At 39.9% G+C, this 22,536-nt stretch overlaps 4 protein-coding genes across 6 annotated transcripts in view; all 4 read right to left on the bottom strand.

Moving 5' to 3' along the window:
* Positions 1-1,628, bottom strand: part of LOC111325199 (tetratricopeptide repeat protein 14) — an 18,018-nt gene extending 16,390 nt beyond the window's left edge. For 2 of the 3 annotated variants that reach the window (XM_022928954.2, XM_022928955.2), the window contains exon 1: positions 1,454-1,628. In XM_022928954.2, the coding sequence (XP_022784689.1) occupies positions 1,454-1,457 (4 nt within the window). In that variant the 5' untranslated portion in view covers positions 1,458-1,628. The remainder of the gene's footprint in view (positions 1-1,453) is intronic. The other variant, XM_022928958.2, reaches the window with a different exon arrangement.
* Positions 1,629-6,012: 4,384 nt separating this feature from the next.
* LOC111325218 (uncharacterized) lies at positions 6,013-8,164 on the bottom strand. Its single transcript, XM_022928984.2, has one exon. It carries the CDS (start codon positions 7,656-7,658, stop codon positions 6,678-6,680), a length of 981 nt encoding a protein of 326 aa, XP_022784719.1. The 5' UTR covers positions 7,659-8,164; the 3' UTR covers positions 6,013-6,677.
* Positions 8,165-10,221: 2,057 nt separating this feature from the next.
* Positions 10,222-11,911, bottom strand: LOC148742712 (uncharacterized). Its single transcript, XM_088758500.1, has one exon. It carries the CDS (start codon positions 11,870-11,872, stop codon positions 10,886-10,888), a length of 987 nt encoding a protein of 328 aa, XP_088614626.1. The 5' UTR covers positions 11,873-11,911; the 3' UTR covers positions 10,222-10,885.
* Positions 11,912-14,631: 2,720 nt separating this feature from the next.
* Positions 14,632-21,904, bottom strand: LOC111325217 (vinculin-like). Its single transcript, XM_088758463.1, has 11 exons — positions 21,663-21,904; positions 21,151-21,346; positions 20,211-20,511; positions 19,926-20,048; positions 17,835-18,070; positions 16,929-17,219; positions 16,534-16,668; positions 16,046-16,146; positions 15,780-15,882; positions 15,391-15,477; positions 14,632-15,303 (listed from the first exon to the last, which is right to left on the bottom strand). The coding sequence occupies exons 1-11, from the start codon at positions 21,755-21,757 to the stop codon at positions 15,112-15,114; spliced, it is 1,860 nt and encodes a 619-aa protein (XP_088614589.1). The 5' UTR covers positions 21,758-21,904; the 3' UTR covers positions 14,632-15,111.
* Between the last annotated feature and the right edge of the window lie 632 nt (positions 21,905-22,536).

The following is a 22,536-nucleotide window of genomic DNA, read 5'->3' as shown; positions in this document are numbered from 1 at the left end:
GGCACGATTTTACGAGTGAAATATCTTGTATATTTCACCACGCACAAAACGGCTCCTTTAGGAGCCACCAAATCTTGAAAGTCAATTGTCAACGTATTAAACATGTTGGATGTTGTATCAAGCGAGGCACGATTCTACGAGTGAAATATCGGATCACTCAACGTTTCTGGTAAACCAGACCAAAAACTCTTGATCTAAAACGACCACGATACCTCGTTTTGCCACTCTGCGACAAACGCAAATTAAAAAATTAATAATTTAAACCCATATGCTTTTGTAACGGCAAACTTAGAATCCCTAACATTGTGTGATCGTTTCACGGACAAGCTACCGACAAGGTACCGACAGGTTACCGACACATTACCAACAGTCGGCCGACTGTCGGCCGACTGGCGGCCGACAGGTAGCCTATATTTCAGGCAAAACCTGTCGGCCGACAGACGACCAACTGTCGGCCGACAGACGACCAACTGTCGGCCGACAGACGACCAACTGTCGGCCGACAGACGACCAACTGTCGGCCGACAGACGACCAACTGTCGGCCGACAGTCGGCCGACAGTCGGCCGACAGTTGGTCGTCTGTCGGCCGACTGTCGGCCGACAGGTTTTTTGGGGAGCTCTTCTTCACAATTACCCTATATTATTATCATTTGGAGAGATTTTAAAAACGAAAAATGTGTACAATTGATATCTTACTACCTGTTTATTGCTAAATTTCCTAGAGCAGTGGTTCTTAAATTTTGTTAGCTAATAAGATGCATTCAGGAGCTTACAGTCACTTATGTGTTCTCATCAACATTTTTTAGTATTCATCAATAACTCTCTAGCCTCATGAACATACACTGCAATTGTTTGTTGTTTCTGAACAATTCATCTTCCTTTTGAAGGACCCTTTATCATTATTCAAACCTTGTTTAATGATAATAGGAAAAGTATGTTTTAATTCCTTAATAGTACTTCGTTAAAGGGCCGATATTCGACCACATCAATAAATATAAACAAATCAAAGTTTGCTTCAAATCCGGGATTCACAATTCCTTGCGAGTGTAAATGACAGTCCTTATCTTTTTTACGTACTTATTTGTCTACTCTTTCAGTTTCAGTCATTTTCGTGGTTATGCAGTTTTAAACTCCTCCTTTACTGCGTAAAAAACACTTTACATACATTTTAATGCATTTGATACATCTATCAGTTAAAACTGATAGATGCAACGTAACATGTGACTGTATGTAATGAACTTCCAAATACATCTCATTACTGACAGAATTTTAGAACCACTCCTTTACGAAAATTTAGCGATAAACATGTGATAAACTAACCCAGTACTAAACAAGACTAGCAGCATTCAGTCGAACCGTCGCGATTAACATCAGAAGTGACTACACCTCGCTACAAACCCAGAACAGTCGAGTGAAAGAAACCAAAAAAATTAAAGTAAATTACTCACTCACCCATAATTATTCATACATTTGTTGCTCTAAATGACTCATATGCTTCGTTATGATCTTCCCTGGCGTCTCTTGGTTGTTCAATCGTTTTTACTACTTATTTTATTGCTTAGCTTGTGTTTCCTATTTATCTTGCTTTACCTCTTGCCCTTCTAAGTGCGGGTCAGCAACGCTCCGCCAGGTATGTCATGTTTTCGTCATCTAATGTCCCTCCTTTCATAAAACGTGAACACCAAACATCCCTGGCAAATAAAACTGATAAAGGGCTACTGATCATAATTTTCTCTTCACGAGCTCTGTAAACTAGTCGTACTCGGCTAGGACAAAAAGACCTCAGTACTTTCTCTTGACTTAAAGGTACTAGTTGTTACTTGGTTGGAGGAGAGGGGAGGGGGAGAGTACTAGGACGGAGGGGAGGGTACTAGTTGTTACTTGGTTGGAGGAGAGGAGAGGGGAGGGGGACGTTAAAGATTAGCCTGAAAAGGGATATCTTATGTTATTTACAATGACTTTTTATCATTCATTCATTTATCAAGTTCAAGTTCTAATCATGAGTGGTGAAGAATTCAACGAACGAGCGGGCACACTAAACGAGAAAGTTTACCATTCTTTTATTGTTAGAGGAAAAAGTTGAATCTGCGAGGATTGCCAGGTACATTCCTGGAACCCACTGCCCAACGTAGACTACTGTGGAAAATGCAACAGCGTCTGATTGGCTGCATTTCTATGGCATGACGAGATATAACTTAAGAGAAAGTGCGGTCTTGAGTCAGTTTGCTAGACATAACGTCTCGTAGTCACGTTCGACGCACTAAAAACTACTATAAAACGAATACAAGAATTGTAAAAACGTGTAAAATGGTATATAAAAGTCACTTGTAAAAATGTAGCGGAATTCCAAATCGATTTCGATCAATTACGATCCTCATCAGTAGTACTCCGCCATGTTTAAAATACTCATAAATAATTGTTCATATAAGTGACTCTGAAATGTCCACACTTCTTCCAGGCTTCATGTAAGCGGTCATGATGTATCAATCACAGCTCGTGGGATTTGAAAAAAGTTCCATTCGTTCTTGGAGTTCATAAGCGAGTCTTCGTTCACATTATTTATCCTCACTCCTTCAGTTATTTGTCTCAGCATCGCGTCATTGTGATAAACCCCCGTCACATCCATTCGGAACTGCTTTACCTCTCTATTGTGTTTCTCTTTACAGTGTTTCCACAATGCAGATCGTTCTTCCTTATTGTTAAGTGATTTCGTATGCTCTTTCCCTCTGGTATACGCGCTCCTGGCTGTTTCCCCTACGTATACGCTGTTACACTGGATACACTTAATCTCATACGTCACACTTTCTCTATCACACGGTCCTTTTCCACCTGTGCTACACACTGGGCAGTCTTCTCGTCCACACTGTCGCGGTTTAAATGGGTCGGACTTTTGGAGTAGTCGTTTAATGGCGATTCCGGCTTTCTCCACCACTTTAATATTGAAACCTTGCTGCTTTATTTCTGTCTGGTATTCCTTCCGTAACCGTGAGTTGGGCGTAGCTGGTACAAAAATTACTGATTCATTCCCGCCGCGTTTGTACCAGTTGGATTTCCTTTCGCTCTTTTCCTTTTCTCGTTCCACCTTTCTCCACTCCTTGGGTCGATGTAACGGTCTTTCTCCTTTTCGCTCAGCTCTTTGTCTTTTTGTCTTTGCCTGGAAGAAGTGTGGACATTTCAGAGTCACTTATATGAACAATTATTTATGAGTATTTTAAACATGGCGGAGTACTACTGATGAGGATCGTAATTGATCGAAATCGATTTGGAATTCCGCTACATTTTTACAAGTGACTTTTATATACCATTTTACACGTTTTTACAATTCTTGTATTCGTTTTATAGTAGTTTTTAGTGCGTCGAACGTGACTACGAGACGTTATGTCTAGCAAACTGACTCAATTATCGAACACGTTCCTGGCCTCGGCCCACAAAATTTCATCACAAAGTGCGGTCTAGAAAAGGTTTATCTAATTCGAAGACTTTTTCCTCAGGAGTTCGAAAATAACTGACATTTTGTCCAGTTAGCTCTGTATTAGCGATAAGAGCGCTTAAAAGTTGCCCACTTTTACAACTTTCGTGGTTAGAAAAAGTGCCTTTCAAATTGAGTTGGTGTCCTAGTGCATTTAATTCTTAGGAGCATACATTTTCCTTTTCCGTAGGTTTCTCTGGACAGTTGCTGCAAGAGAACCACTCGACCAAAACGCTGTAAGTGGGAAACACGAAGTTGTATTTAAAAAGCACAAGTCGTATATAAATTCACACAAGTATTTTTGTCCGCAATGGCGCGTCATCCAATGATAACCAAACACGAGTGCCCGACTTATAACGGATACTGCGCTTCAATACTCGATACATCAGAGACTCCCTGGCACACAGGACCATACAGAAGTGCCATACTTTAGAACTATTTAACCTTTCTCAGTTCCTTTCTCGCTCGAGGTTTTTCTTCAGTAAGCAAGCATAGTAGTTTGCAACTCATATTTATTACTCCAGATACGTCCTTGTAATGCCTGCATTGTTGAGAGTTGTGATTTTGTTTGCCGTTGTTAAATAAACCTTAACACAAAACGGAGCGCCTTTTTCACCAGTACATTATAAGGAGCATGCACTTATATATGAAACCAGAACCTACTTAATACATTCATTTCATTCTCGATGTCGCCCATTTGGCCGGTTTTTAAAATTCGATCTTTCAGCCAATTGCAAGGACTATATCACGCCCCTGACTTTAAAAGTCATTTCTCGTAAATTCAGGACTGAACTATCACACTCGGAAAGAAAACTATTACAGCAAAAGCTCTTTTATCACCTATGAACTAACCATACAGTCAATCATCGCCACTTCAAAGACGCAACAAAAACGAACTTCGATCGAACAAAAAACGGGTCGCTTACCTCAAACTCATATCGATTGTACAAAAAGAGGGACTTTATGTTTCCCCGCGGACTACAACTGGTACAACTGAGGGTAGAAAACTTGCAGGTTCCCACAAGATCACTATGCTTCGTTCAGAGATGAAAACAGCTGCAGATGTTTATTCTCATAGCATTAGAGCTGTGACGATGGAGAATAACATAGGGAAGACTGGTGTCGGGATAACAAATTTTTAGCTTGTTTCAGAGCTAAGAATTCTTCATCTTCCCTCCCAACTCCTAAGGTGTTGTCCCGGCCGGACCGATACTCATGGTCTTAAATAAGTAAGGAGAATTTGCTACCTTTCTATAATCAACAAATGGATAGATATTCTAGTCTTCTCGGATAAGGACGAATAAACCGTAGGCCCTGTCTCCTGCAGAGTTAGGGGTTGGAGACGTTAATTTCCCACGCACTAGATTACTGTGTTGTGGATGTCATCCCCTGGGCTGGGATGGGTGGGAACTGGCCCTGAAAAGCCCCCATGGGGAGTGGTCAACTAACGTATGTATGTATGTAAGGTGCCACACAGAAATATCGTTGAAACACTTTTAAACAATCATGGATTCACTTTCACTTTTAAGCTGGCCACTTCAGCTTCATTCTGTTTCTTTCACCTAATAAACAAGAGTGGCCTGTTACATTATGTCAGGGAGGACACAAATGGAAGAGGAGATGAAAATATTGTTTTAACATATAGAAAGCTGCATTTAAGCTTAATACAGGTGTCTCTCAAATGATGGCAATAAACTGAAAAAATACTTATTGTGTTTTTTTTTGTTCAATAAAATAAAAAATAAAAAAAAAACAATAAAAAAAAAACAAACAAACAACTAAATAAGACAATAAAATGGAAAAAAGGGTGCAGCTGTCTGGGAATTCCACAATTTCTTTGGTGTCTTTACCAACTGAGAGCCAGGTAGGCAAAGTATTTTTCATTTAAAACTTATTTTGTGTCCCTTGAGATGAATGTGAATAAAATAAGTGAGGAGAATTTGCTACCTTTCTATAATCAAGAAATGGATAGATATTCTAGTCTTCTTGGATAAGGACGAACAAACCGTAGGCCCCGTCTCCTGCAGGGTTAGGGGTAGGAGACGTTAATTTCCCACGCACTAGATTACTGTGTAGTGGATGTCCTCCCATGGGCTGGGATGGGTGGGAATTGGCCCTGAAAAGCCCCCATGGTGGTCAACTAACATATGTAGGTATGTATGTAATGTGGGTGCCTTGTATGAGATTTCCTAAAAAATGAAACAAGCAACGGACTAGGAAGAGCATCTGAGGAAGGGGTGGACAGTTGGACACACATTCTGTGCCCCTCTCAGCAGCCTAAAGGACAGAAAGCAGAAGTAGAGAATATTGTTTAAAATTCCTCTGTGGTCCTTTATAGTCCTCTCCAGACTTGTACAAATTCAAATGCAGTAAATGGCTTGAACTGGGGGCAACATGTGAAGTTATCAGTTGTCATTCTACTGACAACAATCATTCAGTTGACTCTGATGATGACTTCCGCACAGGTTGTCGAAAGGTCAGTCACTACCACCGACAACAGTCCTTCTCAGGACTACACTCACCCCGACGATCAGACTACACCTTCACAAATTCCAATCTTTAATACAAATTACAATTTAGTCACATTGCATATGTCAATATAATCCATTTCAGAACAGCTTAAAACAGAATACAAGATTCCCTACAATCTATAAGCTGCCTTGATTATCTACCAAGTTAAAAAATTGTTAGTTAAAAATACTACTCTAAACACAAAAAAGAGATAAGAATATTATGATAAAAATTGGCACTGAGGTTATCATAAAAAAATTCAGCAATTTCTTGCAATAAGAAATCGGCACTGAACTTAACCTAAGAATAATTAAACACTTTTTCACAATAGGCTGGTAAGGTGTTAGGTTCCCTAATGCTGAGAGCTAATTTGTTCCATGCGCAGCAAACCCGAGTAAAATAGAACTAAATTAAGAATTAAGAAAAAAAAAAACGGTGTAAGATATATTATTTTAATCTATGCATCTGTTTCTTTTCCTCAGTTGCATTTAACAAGCAGTATGACAGTATCAGTGATGAATTAAATAACCATGCTTTAAATAACTGATACCTACAGTGTTAATTCTGGAAATAATCCCTACAGACTAGAGGCTCTAACAATATTTTAGATTATTTTTAACATACTCCTTATAATACAAATATAATGACAGAAAATTGAACGACAGGCAACATGAAGGTACCAGCCTCAATTTTCACTTACCCCATTAATTTTTCCCAGCCTTTTGGTCTCTTAAAATAAACTTGATTCACAGTTTGTGATGTTTGTTTCTGCTTTTCATGTCCAGGTTTCTCAATGTGTTCAATGACTACAAATAGACCGAAATGATCACTAGCAAGTACACCAGTTCTTGTCACCTCATCGCCAACAATTCTCATTTCTTTAACCTTGAAATCCAACAGCTTGCAAAGGACACGATCACAGCGCACCTTGCGCGGCTTTGCATTGACTGGCTGATCTTTCATTATTGAAATTTTATCCCGATCGTACGTGAACCCAGCTTTGTTGGAATTTCCGGAAATCGATAGCCAAACATCAAACCAAGCCGGTGGCAGCACAACTTCGCCATCGATATCATCCTTGATGTTCAAATCTCCCATGACACAAACGTTATCGTAAGCAGAGATAATGTGAAATGATTCTTTCAACTGTTGTTCGCGTTCAATAGATTCCAAGTGATGATATGCCAAATGTGTTCCTGCAAAGCCAAAAATAACATCTGAAGAAGGAATAGTGTTCCTTACTTCTGCTAAAACAAGTCCTCGGTCCGTTGTAGAATCGTTATAATTTGAGAATGGATGAACTAACCATTTGTCAACAGGAAAAACACTCAAAATAATGACAAAATGTTTTCCATCGGATCTCAAAACGCCTTGCGGAATAAGGTGGTAGCGAGAAAACCAGAGCTGTTCTCTCAGAACTTGCAGGTTGTCTAGCGTGATTTCTTGAAATGTGATAACATCTGGCTCGATCTTCTGTACAATTTCCCCGAGTGCTTCCATCCTCTCTCGCATCTTGAAAGGCGAATTCCAAATGTTGTACGTCAGGAATCTTATTTCTCTTCTATGCTTATCTCTCACGTGATAAATAACATGACAAACGAGTAGAAAGGTAACTAACAAAAGGAAAGCCAGGAAAGGACCGCAGCGCTTGCGAAACGCTACAAGGAGGGAAGCCATGTTTTCTTGCACTTACGCACTCCCAAAGCCAGCTCGCACCAGAGCCTTATTGAGTGTGAAATAGATGGCGTGACAACCGAATGTGACAGATTTTAGAAGCTTGTGCCCAAGTAACAATCAAACAAAATGACCGCTCTGTTATGAATTAGATTAGAGAGGCAATTATATTACAATTTGGGGATTTAGTTCTGTTAAGATTAAAACCAACCAAACAGCTAGCACAAATTTCCTTTGGTCCTAACCTATGATTAACGATTAAGAATTTGTTCATGCTTAGCGTGCGTATATTGAGTCATGGATGCACGCGGGAAGTTTGGAGAGCACGAAAACTGCGTAAAAGTAGCTCGATGCGTAGCCTCGAGCTACTCTAGCTATTTGAGGGCCCTCCAAACTTCCCGCGTGCATAATAACTCGATGTACGCACGACTCAAAGCATGAACAAATTCTTTTACAACAGAGCGACAATAAGGATGTGTGCGAAGAAGCTTTTTAGAGTGCAAAACTCTCACAACGCACAAAAAAGTAAACAAACGTTCCTATTGGCTGGCCAAAAACACGCCACATACATTATATTATGCTTTGGTTTGAGCGAGCGCATTTGGTAAGGATGGGCCGATACGGCTTTTGTGAATCGATATGATACCGAGTGCGATATTTACGTTTTTCTTCCATATCGATATCGATACCGAAACCGATATTGTGACGTCATTGAAATAAGTAATTGGTAAGTCACGTGATACAACAACAACACGCCTTTATTTCATCTCGAATTTAAAATAGCCAAAAAAAAATGCTAACATCTCTGAGAAAATAAATAAATAAATAAATAAATAAAATGAAATAGTTGTGGTGAATAAGATAAATACATAAGTCACAATATATACAATTCAGTAATTGATACAATAGGATAAACAATAACAACTATTTACAGAATGGACAGCAGTCAATATCAAATTCTAAATTATGAATAGCCGATTTGAAAGCTGCAACTGTTGGCAGTGACCTGATCCTGTTGGGGAGGGAGTTCCATAGTTTGCTACCACAGTAGGATAAAGAATGTAGGCCATATGTAGTAGTATTGATATGAGGGATAAAAAGAGAATGTGTACCACTAGTACGTAGATTAATGCTGCGAGTTTTTCCACTAAACATATTGGTAATATATTCCGGTGCCAGCCCATTAAGAAATTTTGTATGCTAATGTAAGGATATAATGTACACGCCCATTAAATAGTGATGGTTGTCCCGCTCGATTAAGTAGTTGTATATAATCACTGTCATTTTCATTAAAAACGAATTGTATTGTATTGTAATCTTTATTTAGACACGATCAATTCATCAGCCTATAAAAATACACATCACATACGCTAAGATATTTAAAATTAAAACTACATACTACAACACTGAAGCTGTTTTCCGTGAATGCCGTGCGTTAGACTTAAAGATTGTCATTGATCTTACGTTTAAATAATCCCAGAGACTCTGTGTTCCTTATATCGCGTGGTAAACTGTTCCATAATGTGGCGCCATTGTAGCTAAAGCTTTTTCTGTAGGCTACGTTCATTAATTTTCTCCAACTTCTTTAAATTACGTTGACCGTAATGGTGCCACATGACACAGCAATGATATAAATGTGGCAAAAGATAGGCATTGTATAAATTAGTCTCAGTGTCAGTGCCAAATAGTTTCTTATGCCTTTGCATGACCTGTATCTAATTGCTAACTCTGCGTACTAGTGTCCGAAACATAGGCCTATTGTGGGACCTTAAGTTGCCTTAAGTTGCCTGAGGTTGTGTAAAGTTGCCTAAAGTCGCCTTAAGTTGCCTTAAGTCGCTCTTGGTTACGAAATGTTATAAGGGTTCCCCCCTTCCCAATTGACCCCATTCACCCCACACTAATTGTATTGTGTTTATTGCAAGGGATTCTGTAAATATTTTTAAATTCTATGGAGAGACTGTTGCTAACTTTGATTTTATCACTTTAGTCAATATAAATGTAATATAAATGATATAAATGTGGTAAAAGATAGGCATTGTATAATTTGGTTTTGGTGTCAGTGTCAATTAGTTTCTTGTGCCTTTGCATGACCTGTATCTAATTGCTAACTCTGCGTACTAGTGTCCGCAAAATAGGCCTACTCTGGGACCTTAAATAGCCTTAAGTCTCAACGTTTTTTCTACCAATTTTCTTAAGTCGCCTTAAATCACCCAAAGTCGCCTAACGTTACCGCGACTTAAGGCTCCAAAGTAGGCCTCAAAATGCTCAGTGAAATTGAGATCTTTATCAATTGTAATGCTGTGGACTAAACTAATTACACTAACACCAAGATCATAAGTAGGTATATCCATGGTATTACCCAACCACATGGTGAGGAATTTATCATGGATGGGGTGGGTGGGATGGGTGGGTGGGATGGGTGGGAGGGATGGGTAAGAGGGATGGGTGGGAGGGTGGACTAGCACGAATGGTGCTTTAGAACTTATTGTGTCCCTTGAGATGAATGTGAAAAAAATAAGTGAGGAGAATTTGCTACCTTTCTATAATTAAAAAAAATTGGATAGACTTATACAATTTCCAATCTTTAATACAAATTACAATTTAGTCACATTGCACATGTCAATACAATCCATTTGAGAACAACTTAAAACAGAATACAAGATTCCCCACAATAAGCTGCCTTGATTATCTACCAAGTTAAAAAATTGTTAGTTAAAAATACTGCTCTAAACACAAAAAAGAGATAAGAATATTATGATAAAAATTGGCACTGAGGTTATCATAAAGAAATTCAGCAATTTCTTGCAATAAGAAATTGGCACTGAACTTAACCTGAAAATAATAAAACACTTTTTGCAATAGGCTGGTAAGGTGTTAGGTTCCCTAATGCTGAGAGTTAATTTGTTCCATGCCCAGCAAACCCGAGTAAAATAGAACTAAATTAAGAATTAAGAAAAAAAAAAAAAACCGTGTAGAATATATTATTTTAATCTATACATCTGTTTCTTTTCCTCAGTTGCATTTAACAAGCAGTATGACTGTATCAGTGATGAATTAAATAACTATGCTTTAAATAACTGATATCTACAGTGTTAATTCTGGAAATAATACTTACAGACTAGAGGCTCTAACAATATTTTAGAGTATTTTTAACATACTCCTTATAATACAAATATAATGTCAGAAAATTGAACGACAGGCAACATGAAGGTACCAGCCTCAATTTTCACTTACCCCATTAATTTTTCCCAGCCTTTTGGTCTCTTAAAAAAAATTTGATTCACAGTTTGTGATGTTTGTTTCTGTTTTTCATGTCCAGGTTTCTCAATGTGTTCAATGACTACAAATAGACCGAAATGATCACTAGCAAGTACACCGGTTCTTGTCACCTCATCGCCCACAATTCTCATTTCTTTAACCTTGAAATCCAACAGCTTGCAAAAGACCCGATCAAAGCGCGCCTTGCGCCTCTTTGCATTGACTGGCTGATCTTTCATTATTGAAATTTTATCCCGATCGAACGTGAACCCAGTTTTGTTGGAATTTCCGGAAATCGATAGCCAAACATCAAACCAAGCCGGTGGCAGCACAACTTCGCCATCGATATCATCATTGATGTTCAAATCTCCCATGACACAAATGTTATCGTAAGCAGAGATAACGTGAAATGATTCTTTCAACTGTTGTTCGCGTTCAATAGTTTCGAAGTGACGATATGCCAAATGTGTTCCTGCAAAGCCAAAAATAACATCTGAAGAAGGAATAGTGTTCCTTACTTCTGCTAAAACAAGTCCTCGTTCCGTTGTAGAATCGTTATAATTCAGTGGGAATGGATGAACTAACCATTTGTCAACAGGAAAAATACTCAAAATAATGACAAAATGTTTTCCATCGGATCTCAAAACGCCTTGCGGTATAAGGTGGTAGCGAGAAAACCAGCGCTGTTCTCTTAGAACTGGGAGGTTGTCTAGCGTGATTTCTTGAAATGTGATAATATCTGGCTCGAGATCCTGTACAATTTCCCCGATTGCTTCCATCCTCTCTCGCATCTTTAAAGGGGAATTCCAAATGTTGTACGTCAGGAATCTTATTTCTCTTCTATGCTTATCTCTCACGTGATAAATGACATGACAAGCGAGTAGAAAGGTAACTAACACAAAGAAAGCCAGGCAAGGACCACAGCGCTTGCGAAACGACGATACAAGGCCTGAAGCCATGTTTTCTCAGTGTACCTACGCAGTACCTGCGCATTCCCAAAGGCAGCTCGTACCCAGAGCCTTATCGAGTATGAAATAGATGGCGTGACAACCGAATGTGACAGATTTAGAAGCTTGTGCCCAAGTAACAATCAATCGGTAGTATTAAAATGACCGCCCTGTTACCTGAATTAGGTTAGAGAGGCAATTATATTAGAATTTGGGGATTTATTTCAGTTAAGATTAAAGCCAACCAATCAGCTAGCACAAATTTACTTTGTTCCTAACCTCTGATTAACGATTAAGAATTTGTTCATGCTTAGCGTACGTATATCGAGTCACGGATGCACGCGGGAAGTTTGGAGAGCACGAAAACTGCGTAAGAGTTGCTCGAAGCGTAGCTAAGAGCTACTCTAGCTATTTGAGGGCCCTCCAAACCTCCCGCGTGCATACATAACTCGATGTACGCACGACTTAAAGCATGAACAAATTCTTTTACAATAGAGCGACAATAAGGATGTGTGGGAAGAAGCTTTTTTAGAGTGCAAAACTCTCACAACGCACAAAAAAGTAAAACAAACGTCCCTATTGGCCGGCAAAAAACACGCCACATATATTATATGATACTTTGGTTTGAGCGAGGTCATTTGGTAAGGATGGGCCGATACGGCTTTTGTGAATCGATATGATACCGAGTGCGATACTTACGTTTTTCTTCCATATCGATATTGATACCGATATTGTGACGTCATTGAAATAAGTAAATTGTAAGTCACGTGATACAACAACAACAACAAGCCTTTATTTCATCTCGAATTTAAAATAGCAAAAAAAAAAAAAAATGCTAATATCTCCGAGAAAATAAATAAATAAATAAAATGAAATAGTTGTGGAGAATAAGATAAATACATAAGACACAATATATACAATAGGATGAACAATAAAAACTATTTACAGAATGGACAGCAGTCAGTTTCAAATTCGAAATTATGAATAGCCGATTTGAAAGCTGCAACTGTTGACAGTGACCTGATCCTGTTGGGGAGGGAGTTCCATAGTTTGCTACCATAGTAGGATAAAGAATGTAGGCGATATGTAGTAGTATTGATATGAGGGATAAAAGAGAATGTGTACCACGAGAGATAGGCATTGTATAATTATTTGGTCTTGATGTTAGTGTCAATTAGTTTCTTATGCCTTTGCATGACCTGTATCTGATTGCTAACTCTGCGTACTATGTCCGCAACATAGACTTACTTTGGGACCTTAAATAGCCTAAAGTCTGAACGTTTTTTCTACCAATTTTCCTAAGTCGCCTTAAATCGCCCAAAGTCGCCTAAAGTTACGGCGACTTAAGGCCCCAGAGTAGGCCTCAACATGCTTCGTGAAATTGAGATCTTTATCTCAGCATATGCACTGACTTTGGATGACAGACTAACGAAAAATAGGTCATTAATATAAATGTTAAACAATAAAGGACCCAATACTGATCCTTGTGGTATTCCCATAGTAAGATAACACCAATTGGAGAATTGACCACCAAGCTTAACTTGACTCTTTGAAAACGATCTGTGAAGTAATTCTCCAATAATAAGCAGTCAATGCTGTCAAGACCATAGGCAGATAGCTTGGCTAACAGCAGGTAATGTGGAATGCTATCAAATGACTCGTTGGTATCAAATGAGTCGCGTTGTTGACTCGCCAAGTGCGAGTCAGCAACGCTCCATAGTAAATGTGCTAGGTATATCATGTTTTCGTCATGTCTTATGTCCTTCACATTACAAAACTTGAAGATGTATCGACAGACACTTAACTGTGTACATCCCTGGTATCAAAGAAGAGGGCAAATAAAACTGAAAAGGGCTATCGATCAATACATCATCATCAAAGAAGAGGGCAAATAAAACTGAAAAGGGCTATCGATCATTACATCATCATCATGACTTTATTAAAGTGTCAAAAAAAAAGACGCTATCAGTCATGATCGATCATTATTTTCTCTTCACGAGCTCTGTAAACTACTCGTATTCGGCTAGGACAAAGAGACATCAGTACTTTCTCTTGACTTAAGGTACTAGATGTTACATTGTTGGAGGAGGGGGGTTTAGTGGAGGGGAAGGGGGAGTGGACGATAATGACTAGCTCGAAAAGGGAGAATATCTTATCTTATTAAAAATTGGATCATTGGATAATGCAATTCAAGACTTTTAATTGGCTTCGCCATTATGGTATATGAGCAAATATACCATAATCTAATATCTATACATTGTAACATCCGGTTTCTTCTTACAAAATAAAGTCGAGAAGATTTGTCTTATATCTTGGGAGCGTTTTTTTTAATAGAACAATTATTCCAATCACGCTAGTTGGATATGAGATGATTATTAACCGCCTCCCGGTTAGCTCAATGGATAGAACGCTGGACTGTTGTGCGGGAGGACGAGGGTTCGAGCCCCGGCCGGACCAACACTCAGGGTCTTAAAATAATTGAGAAGAATTTGCTACCCTTCTATAACATCAAGAAATGCTTAGATATTCTAGTCTACTCGGATAGGGACAAATAAATGGAGGCCCCGTCTCCTGCAGGGTTGGAGTAGGAGACGTTAATTTCCCACGCACAAGATTACTGTGTGATGGGTGTCCTCTCTTGGGGTGGGATGGGTGGGAGGGTGGACTAGCACGAATGGTTCCTATGTTATTTGTATTTTGACTCGCCCTACGGGCTCGTCAAAATACGGCACAACTCGTAGAAATACTCAACGATACTACACAACAAAACGTCTAATAAGATAGATATATTCAAGCGGCTATGAAGGATCGTTTTATCTCAATTGTTTAGTACAAGATAAGAAATTGGATTAGGGTTAAAAAACATCGCCTCCCCCACCCAATGTGCGCCGAACATCCTAGTTCTCCGTTTTCGATTTTTTTTCTCATGGAGCTTTAAAAAAAAATTGGGATGAAGTAACTTGAACGAGTATTTTCTTCCAGATTACGCCTTGATTATGATGTGCCACCACAGCGCTCAAGACGACAAGAGCCGACAGGAGCCGAAATGATGTGACGATATTAAAAGACTATAAGCCAGAGAACAGTTATTTAATGGATAAAAATTGTTTCATAATTCAGAGACAGAGACGTTGAAGTCCCAAAACACACAGAAACACACTCACTCACTCAATGCATTTACACGTGTTTTATCTACAGCTAAAACCACTACAAACCAGCCTCCTGGTTCGATAATTTACAACTCAAATGTGCTACACATGAACTATGTCTGCCAGAGAAGGCGTGGAACTGTTTCTCTCCCGTCTGCGCAAGCCCAGCTGATCACGTGGTGCAGTCAGAGCCTCGAAGGCGCGCTGCCTTTTTAATTTCTTCCTCCACTGAAAGGCGATGTCCACAGCTTCTTTGTGATCGGACGAGGCGTCTTTCTCAGGAGGATGCAGATCCTAGAATGCAATAAGAGCCGTGTTACACCGGCTTTCCGAACATCTTATTTTTAGATAAAGGACCCTTAAAGAGACATGCCGCATCACCTTTACACATGCCGCCTCTGCTGCTTTCAAGGTCTTCACGACAGCTTGCATCAGATTTTGTGCGTTTTTTACAAGCATCGCGTCCGCCTGTGAAAAAATAAAAAGGACACAGATATGATAATTAACATCTATTCCCCGAAATAGAGGCGGCTCGTAATGGACATTCACCGAGCTGCGAAGGGACAAAGTAAATATCCCCTGCTAGCTACCCACACTGAGGTAAAGAGTTGTTTTAGTGCATAGACTAAAACAGTGAGATAATACAACAAAAGAGATGATTTTTACTCATTTATTACTGCAACGGTTAGAATCTCTTCGCGAGCCAATCCTCCACGAGTGGAAATACATTCAAATACGACTCGTCTAGATCTGCGCCCTGTGAAACTTACCGATATGTCCGAGGGAGTGGCTGCTTTGACGGACGATAGGATCTTCAGCTGTGTGCTGATGGTTGGCAGGTATTCCGCATAGTAGAGCAAGTCACTTTTACTTCTGAACACAACCAACAGAATAAGACCTCACTCAGTTTATAACTCAGCAAAATCATATACACATAAATACACACACAAACCATAGTTAATAGAGGGGACCCAGTCCCCTCTATTAACTATGCACAAACAAAAGATAACCAGGAACTCTGGAAACATCCACTTACCTTTCGTCTGCACACTGTTCAGCTATAACGTGAGCAAACTTGAGGATAGACTTAGCGTTGGAAGCGATACCTTTTGCGGTGTTGATTAATTCCATTTTGTTCTGGCAGAAAAGAAAGACGCTTTCAGATATTTTGTGAAATTGGTGAGACATTCCCATGGAAAACTTGGATAACATATCACTTTGAATAATTGATGGATTCATTACAATAAAATTACTCAAAACACTGAAGATACAATCAGAATTAATCGAGGACAGACACCATCCAGTAGTTCAATTCACACTAAAAAAAGAAAAAAAAAAAAACAAGAGACGAATGTCAACATCGTAAAGCTTGTTTGCTATGTCAAGAAACGTGCTCATTCACAACGCCTTGATAAAGAACATAAGAGCCAGTTTATACCATTGTTAATAAAGGCAATGAGTCAGTCTCAGTCTAAGACAGAATGGAATGTCTAAGAAACGATCGCTCCACAACCTTTTAAGTACCTGAATTCGATTTCGTCCTTGAGCTAATTTAGCAATGTGAAGCATTTGCTGCGCCATTTCCTTGGCCACCGAGACAATGGAATTATTTCCTTCTTCCCATTTGTCTGTTTCTTCTTGCAGGAGTTGAGCTGCCAGCTGAAATAAAAAGAAGTTTCAAAAAAGTTCAATAAATATCCTGGAGATGCGCCGTTGAATGAAAATCTGGGGAAAAGAGGTCCAAGGTGTGGCTCGTATTGTTGACTCGCAGTTTAGCTCCTGATGATTTTTGAATGCCCTCTCCCTTTCTGAGAAGGCCCCCTCTTAAATATTCCTGTCATTGATATGCACTCTAAAACCGGGGTTGGGAGGGGGGGAGAGTGCGTATAGGAGTATTTACGGAAGTTAGGCCTATTTACCTCAATTGACTTGGAGCTTTTCCTCGCTCTTAGTTCTTCAATTGATGTTGATTTCCATTCGGATGATCCATCTCGAGTGAGTCCTGAGATACTTGCAGCTCTATACCGAGCTGTAGTTTTTCTCCGTTTGAGAGACTCAGTCGAAGAAAATCTTTGATGGAGCTCATCAACAAGGGCTTTTCGCATCAGGTCTGTTTCACTGGCGGACCCCCAGGGTCCTCGCAGTCGACGCACCTCTGGAGCACTCTCCGTGTCGGAATATGACGATGTTCTCTTCAAGGAATCATTTCTCTTATTTGGATGGGGAAATAATGAATGATGTTAGTGTCAAGAAGCTTCTTAAGTTGATGATCATTTCCTTGATTCTCCTGACCTTAATGTGTGATTCAGGTGAGATATTGTTAGGAGAAATTAGATGCTGGTCACTCTTAAGGTTAAACAAGATTGGAGCTTTAGCCTGCATGTCACTGTAGACGGCCATTACTGTACAATGCCTTAACTTAACAAGCAGCTCCTAAAGGCTCATGGTAAAATTCAGTATGAAAAACATTTGTCAGAATACTTCGAATCAAAATAAGATTATTCTTCATTTTAACTTCATTTCCTGACGAATTTGACAAACATGACTGTCTTTCGCAAGGATAACATGCAGAACGCTAGGGAAACTGAATGGATAAAGGTTAAAAAAGAGTAAAGAGAAATGAACTTAAATGAGAAATATGCTGTTCACAAGGTGAAGAGAGCTTCGTTGAAACACTGAAATGAGATGGTGTCCGTGTTATTGTACAACTGTTGCTAACACAGTGCGATTCATCCCAGAGAGAAACTGACTTCTCCGTTACTTTCAATTTCATTGTTTAATAAGATTGATGTAAACGCTATTGCGCTGGGACAAAGTTGACTTACATCACATAAAGCCATGTCATCGAAATGGGAGCTGATCTCTGGTGATTGGCTCTCCTCTCCTGACATTCTCCTCGAGGGATTGGAGGATCGTAACATACTTTCCTCAGAGGAGAGAGGTTTGCCTACTGATGGCCCACGGGATGAGCCCGCGATACCTACCGTTTCTTCTTCGTCAAGAGACTCAAAACTCTGGAAAGGGTCCATATGTGATATGCCTAATAAATCCTGGAAAACATCTGATCAACAGAGGAAAAATTAAACCTGATCAGTCGAAGTTAAGACAATGAAGTTTATACTATATTATGAGGCTGGAAAAATTACAAATGGCGGGCTTTCCATAGTGAGATTACAACCATAAAAAGAAGAAAGTTAGCAAAGACAATGACCATAGCATAAAAGACACGGGAAACAAGATCGTCGAGGGACAATGAAAGATTTAACCGTTAAAAGGCTTTTCTCTGAAACATATCAGCAGTTAGTCTCCTCTCGCAGCCGTTCTTTGTCTCGGGATCCCTGTATCTCCCTTCCCACAAACGGCTGCTCGTCTTGACCAAACATTCCATTCCCTTTGTTTCCTTCATCCAACGAGAGTTGAGCAGTTGTTCGGGACCCGCCAATTAGGAAGCGAAAAGTTGCACGCGAGTTTACCAGGGAACATCTCTTAAAACTTCGCCAAATTTTATGTTTGTAGAGCTAAACATATCATTATATTTCAATTTTTATGGGTGATAACCCGAAGAAAGTAACTTGCAGTAATTTATCTGGATGTTTCCTGTGTACGTCAACAGTTTCGACTAAAGAAAGAGTTAGAATCTTCGGAAGATCGGCTGATGTAGCGAGCGTCATAAGTTTAGCACTGGGTATAAACTTGGAAGCTTTCGACATTTATTTAAATTCTACTGTATATGTATGTCTTAAATGCTACAGAAAAGTTGCCACGATTAAGAACTTAGAAAACGATCTCCAAGAGCTAAAAAAATGAACTGAAAGCTGGCTATGATTCCATTCAAGATTACCGGGTTAAAAGACCTCAACCATCACTTGACAGCGACTCGAACGCAAAGCGACCTTTTGTAGCGAAAGCTCTCGATTTCACCGGCCCTAGAATATGTACTTTTTTGCCTCCAAGTCCTACAGTTGAACCGCTAGTATCTCTACCTTGTACGCCTTAATCTTCTAGTGCATCAGTTATACTGCTACCTACTCTAGCCGTCAGTCCAATAATCGCTGAGAAATCGCCGCATGTTCACACGACAAAGCTCGCACCTCCAGTATCGTCTACTCCAAAGCCAAGGCCGACCGAACCTAAAGTCAGCTTGTGCATTGAATACCCAAGCAAAACTAACAATAAGAAACTTGGTCCACACGTGGAAGCTATTTCCAAGGCTTTGGCTCAAGGTCCCCCTTCAAGATTTGCTAATGCAGCTTTAAAGTCGAAGCCGATGCGTAAGCATATTATCTAACGGGTCTTACGTATTGTCTCTGGAGAAATAACTGGGCTTTGCTCATTAAAAAAAACCATCATTGTTCCGAAGAAGCTCAAAGGAATATCTTCAAAATTTCGATGTAATGAGAATTTGTGACGAATGCAGGGAGAGAGCACCAGTATTCTACTCGTTCCTGTTGACAAGTTGCACAACAAACATTTTGAAAAGCATTGGCGAGATGAATATATTATGAGCCTTCCAGATTTCGGAAGGCGGCACTCTGATTGGTCAATCGGCTGGAATGGAATGTTTGGTCAACACGAGCAGCCGTTTGTGGGGAGGGAGACACAGGGATCCCGAGACATAGAACGGCTGAGAGAGGAGACTAATCAGCAGGGCAAGATCTTGAATTCTCGAATCTGACTGGCTGATTGGGCGTTCGTAACCAGTCCAGATGCAGACCACAGTCTGAATTTTCTTCCCGCGCCATTTGCGGCAGAGTGGACAACCATTTATTTATAGATCTAAGTCGGTCTGTTTGGGAAATAACTGTGCTCTTGATCTTGAGTACAGCCTCGGGCATAGAAACTCCCTACAAGCTATTCAGCTTAAATGCACTTTTCAATGTACATACGTTAGGTTCATCACACACAATAAAATTTACCTTGTACGGCTGTGTTGTCAGCATCGGGCAGTTCATAGAGTGTTGCCATCAATAGCTGCGCCTTGGACGCCCATTGACGCCTCAACATCTGAAAATGTTCCACAGTCGGCTGGTCTGGATTGTCTGAAAGGTTTTTCAAAGATACACGATTAAGTTATGCTTAAGAAAAGATCGAAATTTAGAACTTCGCATCGATATTCATAACACGCAAACCTCGCATTACCTCGACCCAAATATATTTCCGTCCGGCCCTCCCATTCAGTCAATAAGTAAATATTATCTCACCTGCCAGGGCACGTGCTGCAGCAATAACTTGTGGAGTCAGCCTGTCAATAAAGTCCCCAGTCACGCGAACTATCCTAACTTTACTTGCATGCCGGGAATTCTCCACAGCCTTACTGGCGTGTGCCCTAACACGTGCAACTCGTGCTTTCAGTTCATCCGCCTGCATCTCGAAGTCACGCTGTTTTTCTACTCTTTCACCAAGTTCTGCTTTGCTCACAGCTAGCGCAGCACCTGCCAGACGATCGACTGGTGCGGAGGCTTCAGCCGTCAGGTCGTCAATGAGAGCCGTCAGCAAATGAACCTGGAGATGCACGAGATAATTGAAAATGAAAATTATAAGGTAACCCAATGTTACAAAAACTCGAACAAACTAACCTTGACCCGCTATTTGTCTCTAAGGCATCGCTGCAATTTCGATTTACAATTACCAAAGAAAACACCCGACTTAAACCCTCCGAAATCTATTCAAAGTCTCCCTCACAACAGCTGAAAATTGAAACGCCAGAAAGATTCTCACATAATGCCGTGGGATGTATTTCAAAAATAGGGGCTAAAAAAAAAATACTAGAAAATTGAATAATAGTGGAGTAATAAATCCTTTATTTGATGGTTGGAAATAATTTACGAGCGGCCTTTTTGCTCATTGCCTGTGCCATATGTTGAACCACTGCATAAGCTGTATATAAAATAAGGCTCTATTTGAAAGTAGTCCTTGATGTTCTCTTCAAAAGGAATTCTTCCTAGAACTGCGACCCCAAAACTTTGTAAAGAGCCAAAACAGGTCTCTCTCAAAACGACAAGAAAAAAAACAACACAAAATAAACACTCGAAAGCACTCGATTTGGGCCAGCGCAAGTGATGGATCGGCACGCGAAATCGAAGATGAACACATGAGGTGCATAATTGACCAATCAAGTTCTCTCGGTTTGTGTTCACCTACCTTAATTGCCCACTCCCTCTGAAGAAGATTCATCCTCTCCACCACCCCCATGTAAGACAAACTTTGCTCTAGTGTTCTATTTTCTCGAAGTGCCATCTCCGACACTAAACGAGACGTGTCTTGGAGGTCAGCGGTGAGCTTGTCAATGGAGTTAACTGTTCCCTTGGCTAAGCTAACTTTCTTGGGATCTTTACATCTAAGAAGAGCAACATTGAAAGAAACTATTTAACAGGAATACCAATTGTGATATTGTATTATTATCCCTGAAGCCAGTGAGGGCCTATCAACTTCAATACTGGATCAATCGACAGCAGAAACGGCCCAGTTCCAGCATCATAATTACAACACTCATTTCAATACAAAAAATGAGACCTTAGTTTCTCTTGCACATTCCTTATGAGCCCTGTCCAAAATGAAGAGATACTTTAGCAGCACTTTGCGAATAATTTCTTTACACCAACATTTTTAATTGAACACTATACAAAGGCCTTTTCTCACCATCGGCAACTCACCCAGCAATTGCCGCATCAACCATTCCTTTTAGAGTTCGCGCATATGACGTTAACATGCGCGAGTTTTCTTGAAGCGCATGCTTGTCACCTGCCATGGCAACCGCTGCTAATTGTTAAACGGGCGCAGAAGTACCAACAGTGACGTCATCCACTGCGTATACAAGACCGTGAACTTTCGAGGCCCAGTCCCTCCTCCGGAGCTCAAGTCGTTCAACATTTGCAATGTCTGCCGGATCCCTTGAGAGTGCCTGTGTGAAAAAGAAATACTGTATTAAGGCAAAAGGAAATGAAAATTTTAACAGAACTTGCCCTTTAGAAACGAAAGAAACAAAATGATGACTTCGGGCTCTTTTACAGATTAGTCCTGCTTTCATTTAAGACTAGAAAATATTATATCATATTCCAACAAGAAAAGGAAACAAATAAGGTAATGTAAAAATTCTTTAAAAAGTCACGATCAAACAGGTATCCACTGGCACCAGGTGATTTGCGCTTAGTAAAGTAAAAATTTTAACCTATACTTCAAATAAATGAACCCCTTGTATAGTTATTTAGTTATTCGGTTTTGGCGCCAGAATGCTGTCGTAGGAAATCTGGGGAAGAATTAGCCCTTTTTATTTAAATAGACGCGACGAATTTAATACTGGACTAGCAGTCATCAGGAGACATCCGCAAAAAGAACGCGTAGAGATGTATGGACTGTCGGCCAGAATTGTAGGTAACATTTCTAGCGATTTCAACCCTTCAAATGTTATTTCATATTCAAAACACAAACAACCTATTTGCTTTGTAGTCTGACTGTTATCGTTGGCAACCAGTCCAAAAATAAATCGGCATTCTCTACATGAGTCGGTAACCTTCACGTTTAGGAACG

Source organism: Stylophora pistillata, chromosome 1, assembly GCF_964205215.1.
Source record: "Stylophora pistillata chromosome 1, jaStyPist1.2, whole genome shotgun sequence".
Lineage (NCBI taxonomy): Eukaryota > Metazoa > Cnidaria > Anthozoa > Scleractinia > Pocilloporidae > Stylophora > Stylophora pistillata.
This window is presented reverse-complemented; position numbering and strand designations above follow the sequence as displayed.

Bases quoted from the DNA above. Each gene is read 5' to 3' on its own strand.
- LOC111325218 (XM_022928984.2), bottom strand. From the start codon at position 7,658: ATGGCTTCCCTCCTTGTAGCGTTTCGCAAGCGCTGCGGTCCTTTCCTG.
- LOC148742712 (XM_088758500.1), bottom strand. From the start codon at position 11,872: ATGGCTTCAGGCCTTGTATCGTCGTTTCGCAAGCGCTGTGGTCCTTGC.
- LOC111325217 (XM_088758463.1), bottom strand. From the start codon at position 21,757: ATGGCAGGTGACAAGCATGCGCTTCAAGAAAACTCGCGCATGTTAACG. The intron at 16,669-16,928 runs GTAAATAGGCCT...TTTTTATTTCAG, and splicing joins AAAGCTCCAAGTCAATTGAG to CTGGCAGCTCAACTCCTGCA. The intron at 15,883-16,045 runs GTAAGTGGATGT...GGTTGTGTTCAG, and splicing joins GAACAGTGTGCAGACGAAAG to AAGTAAAAGTGACTTGCTCT.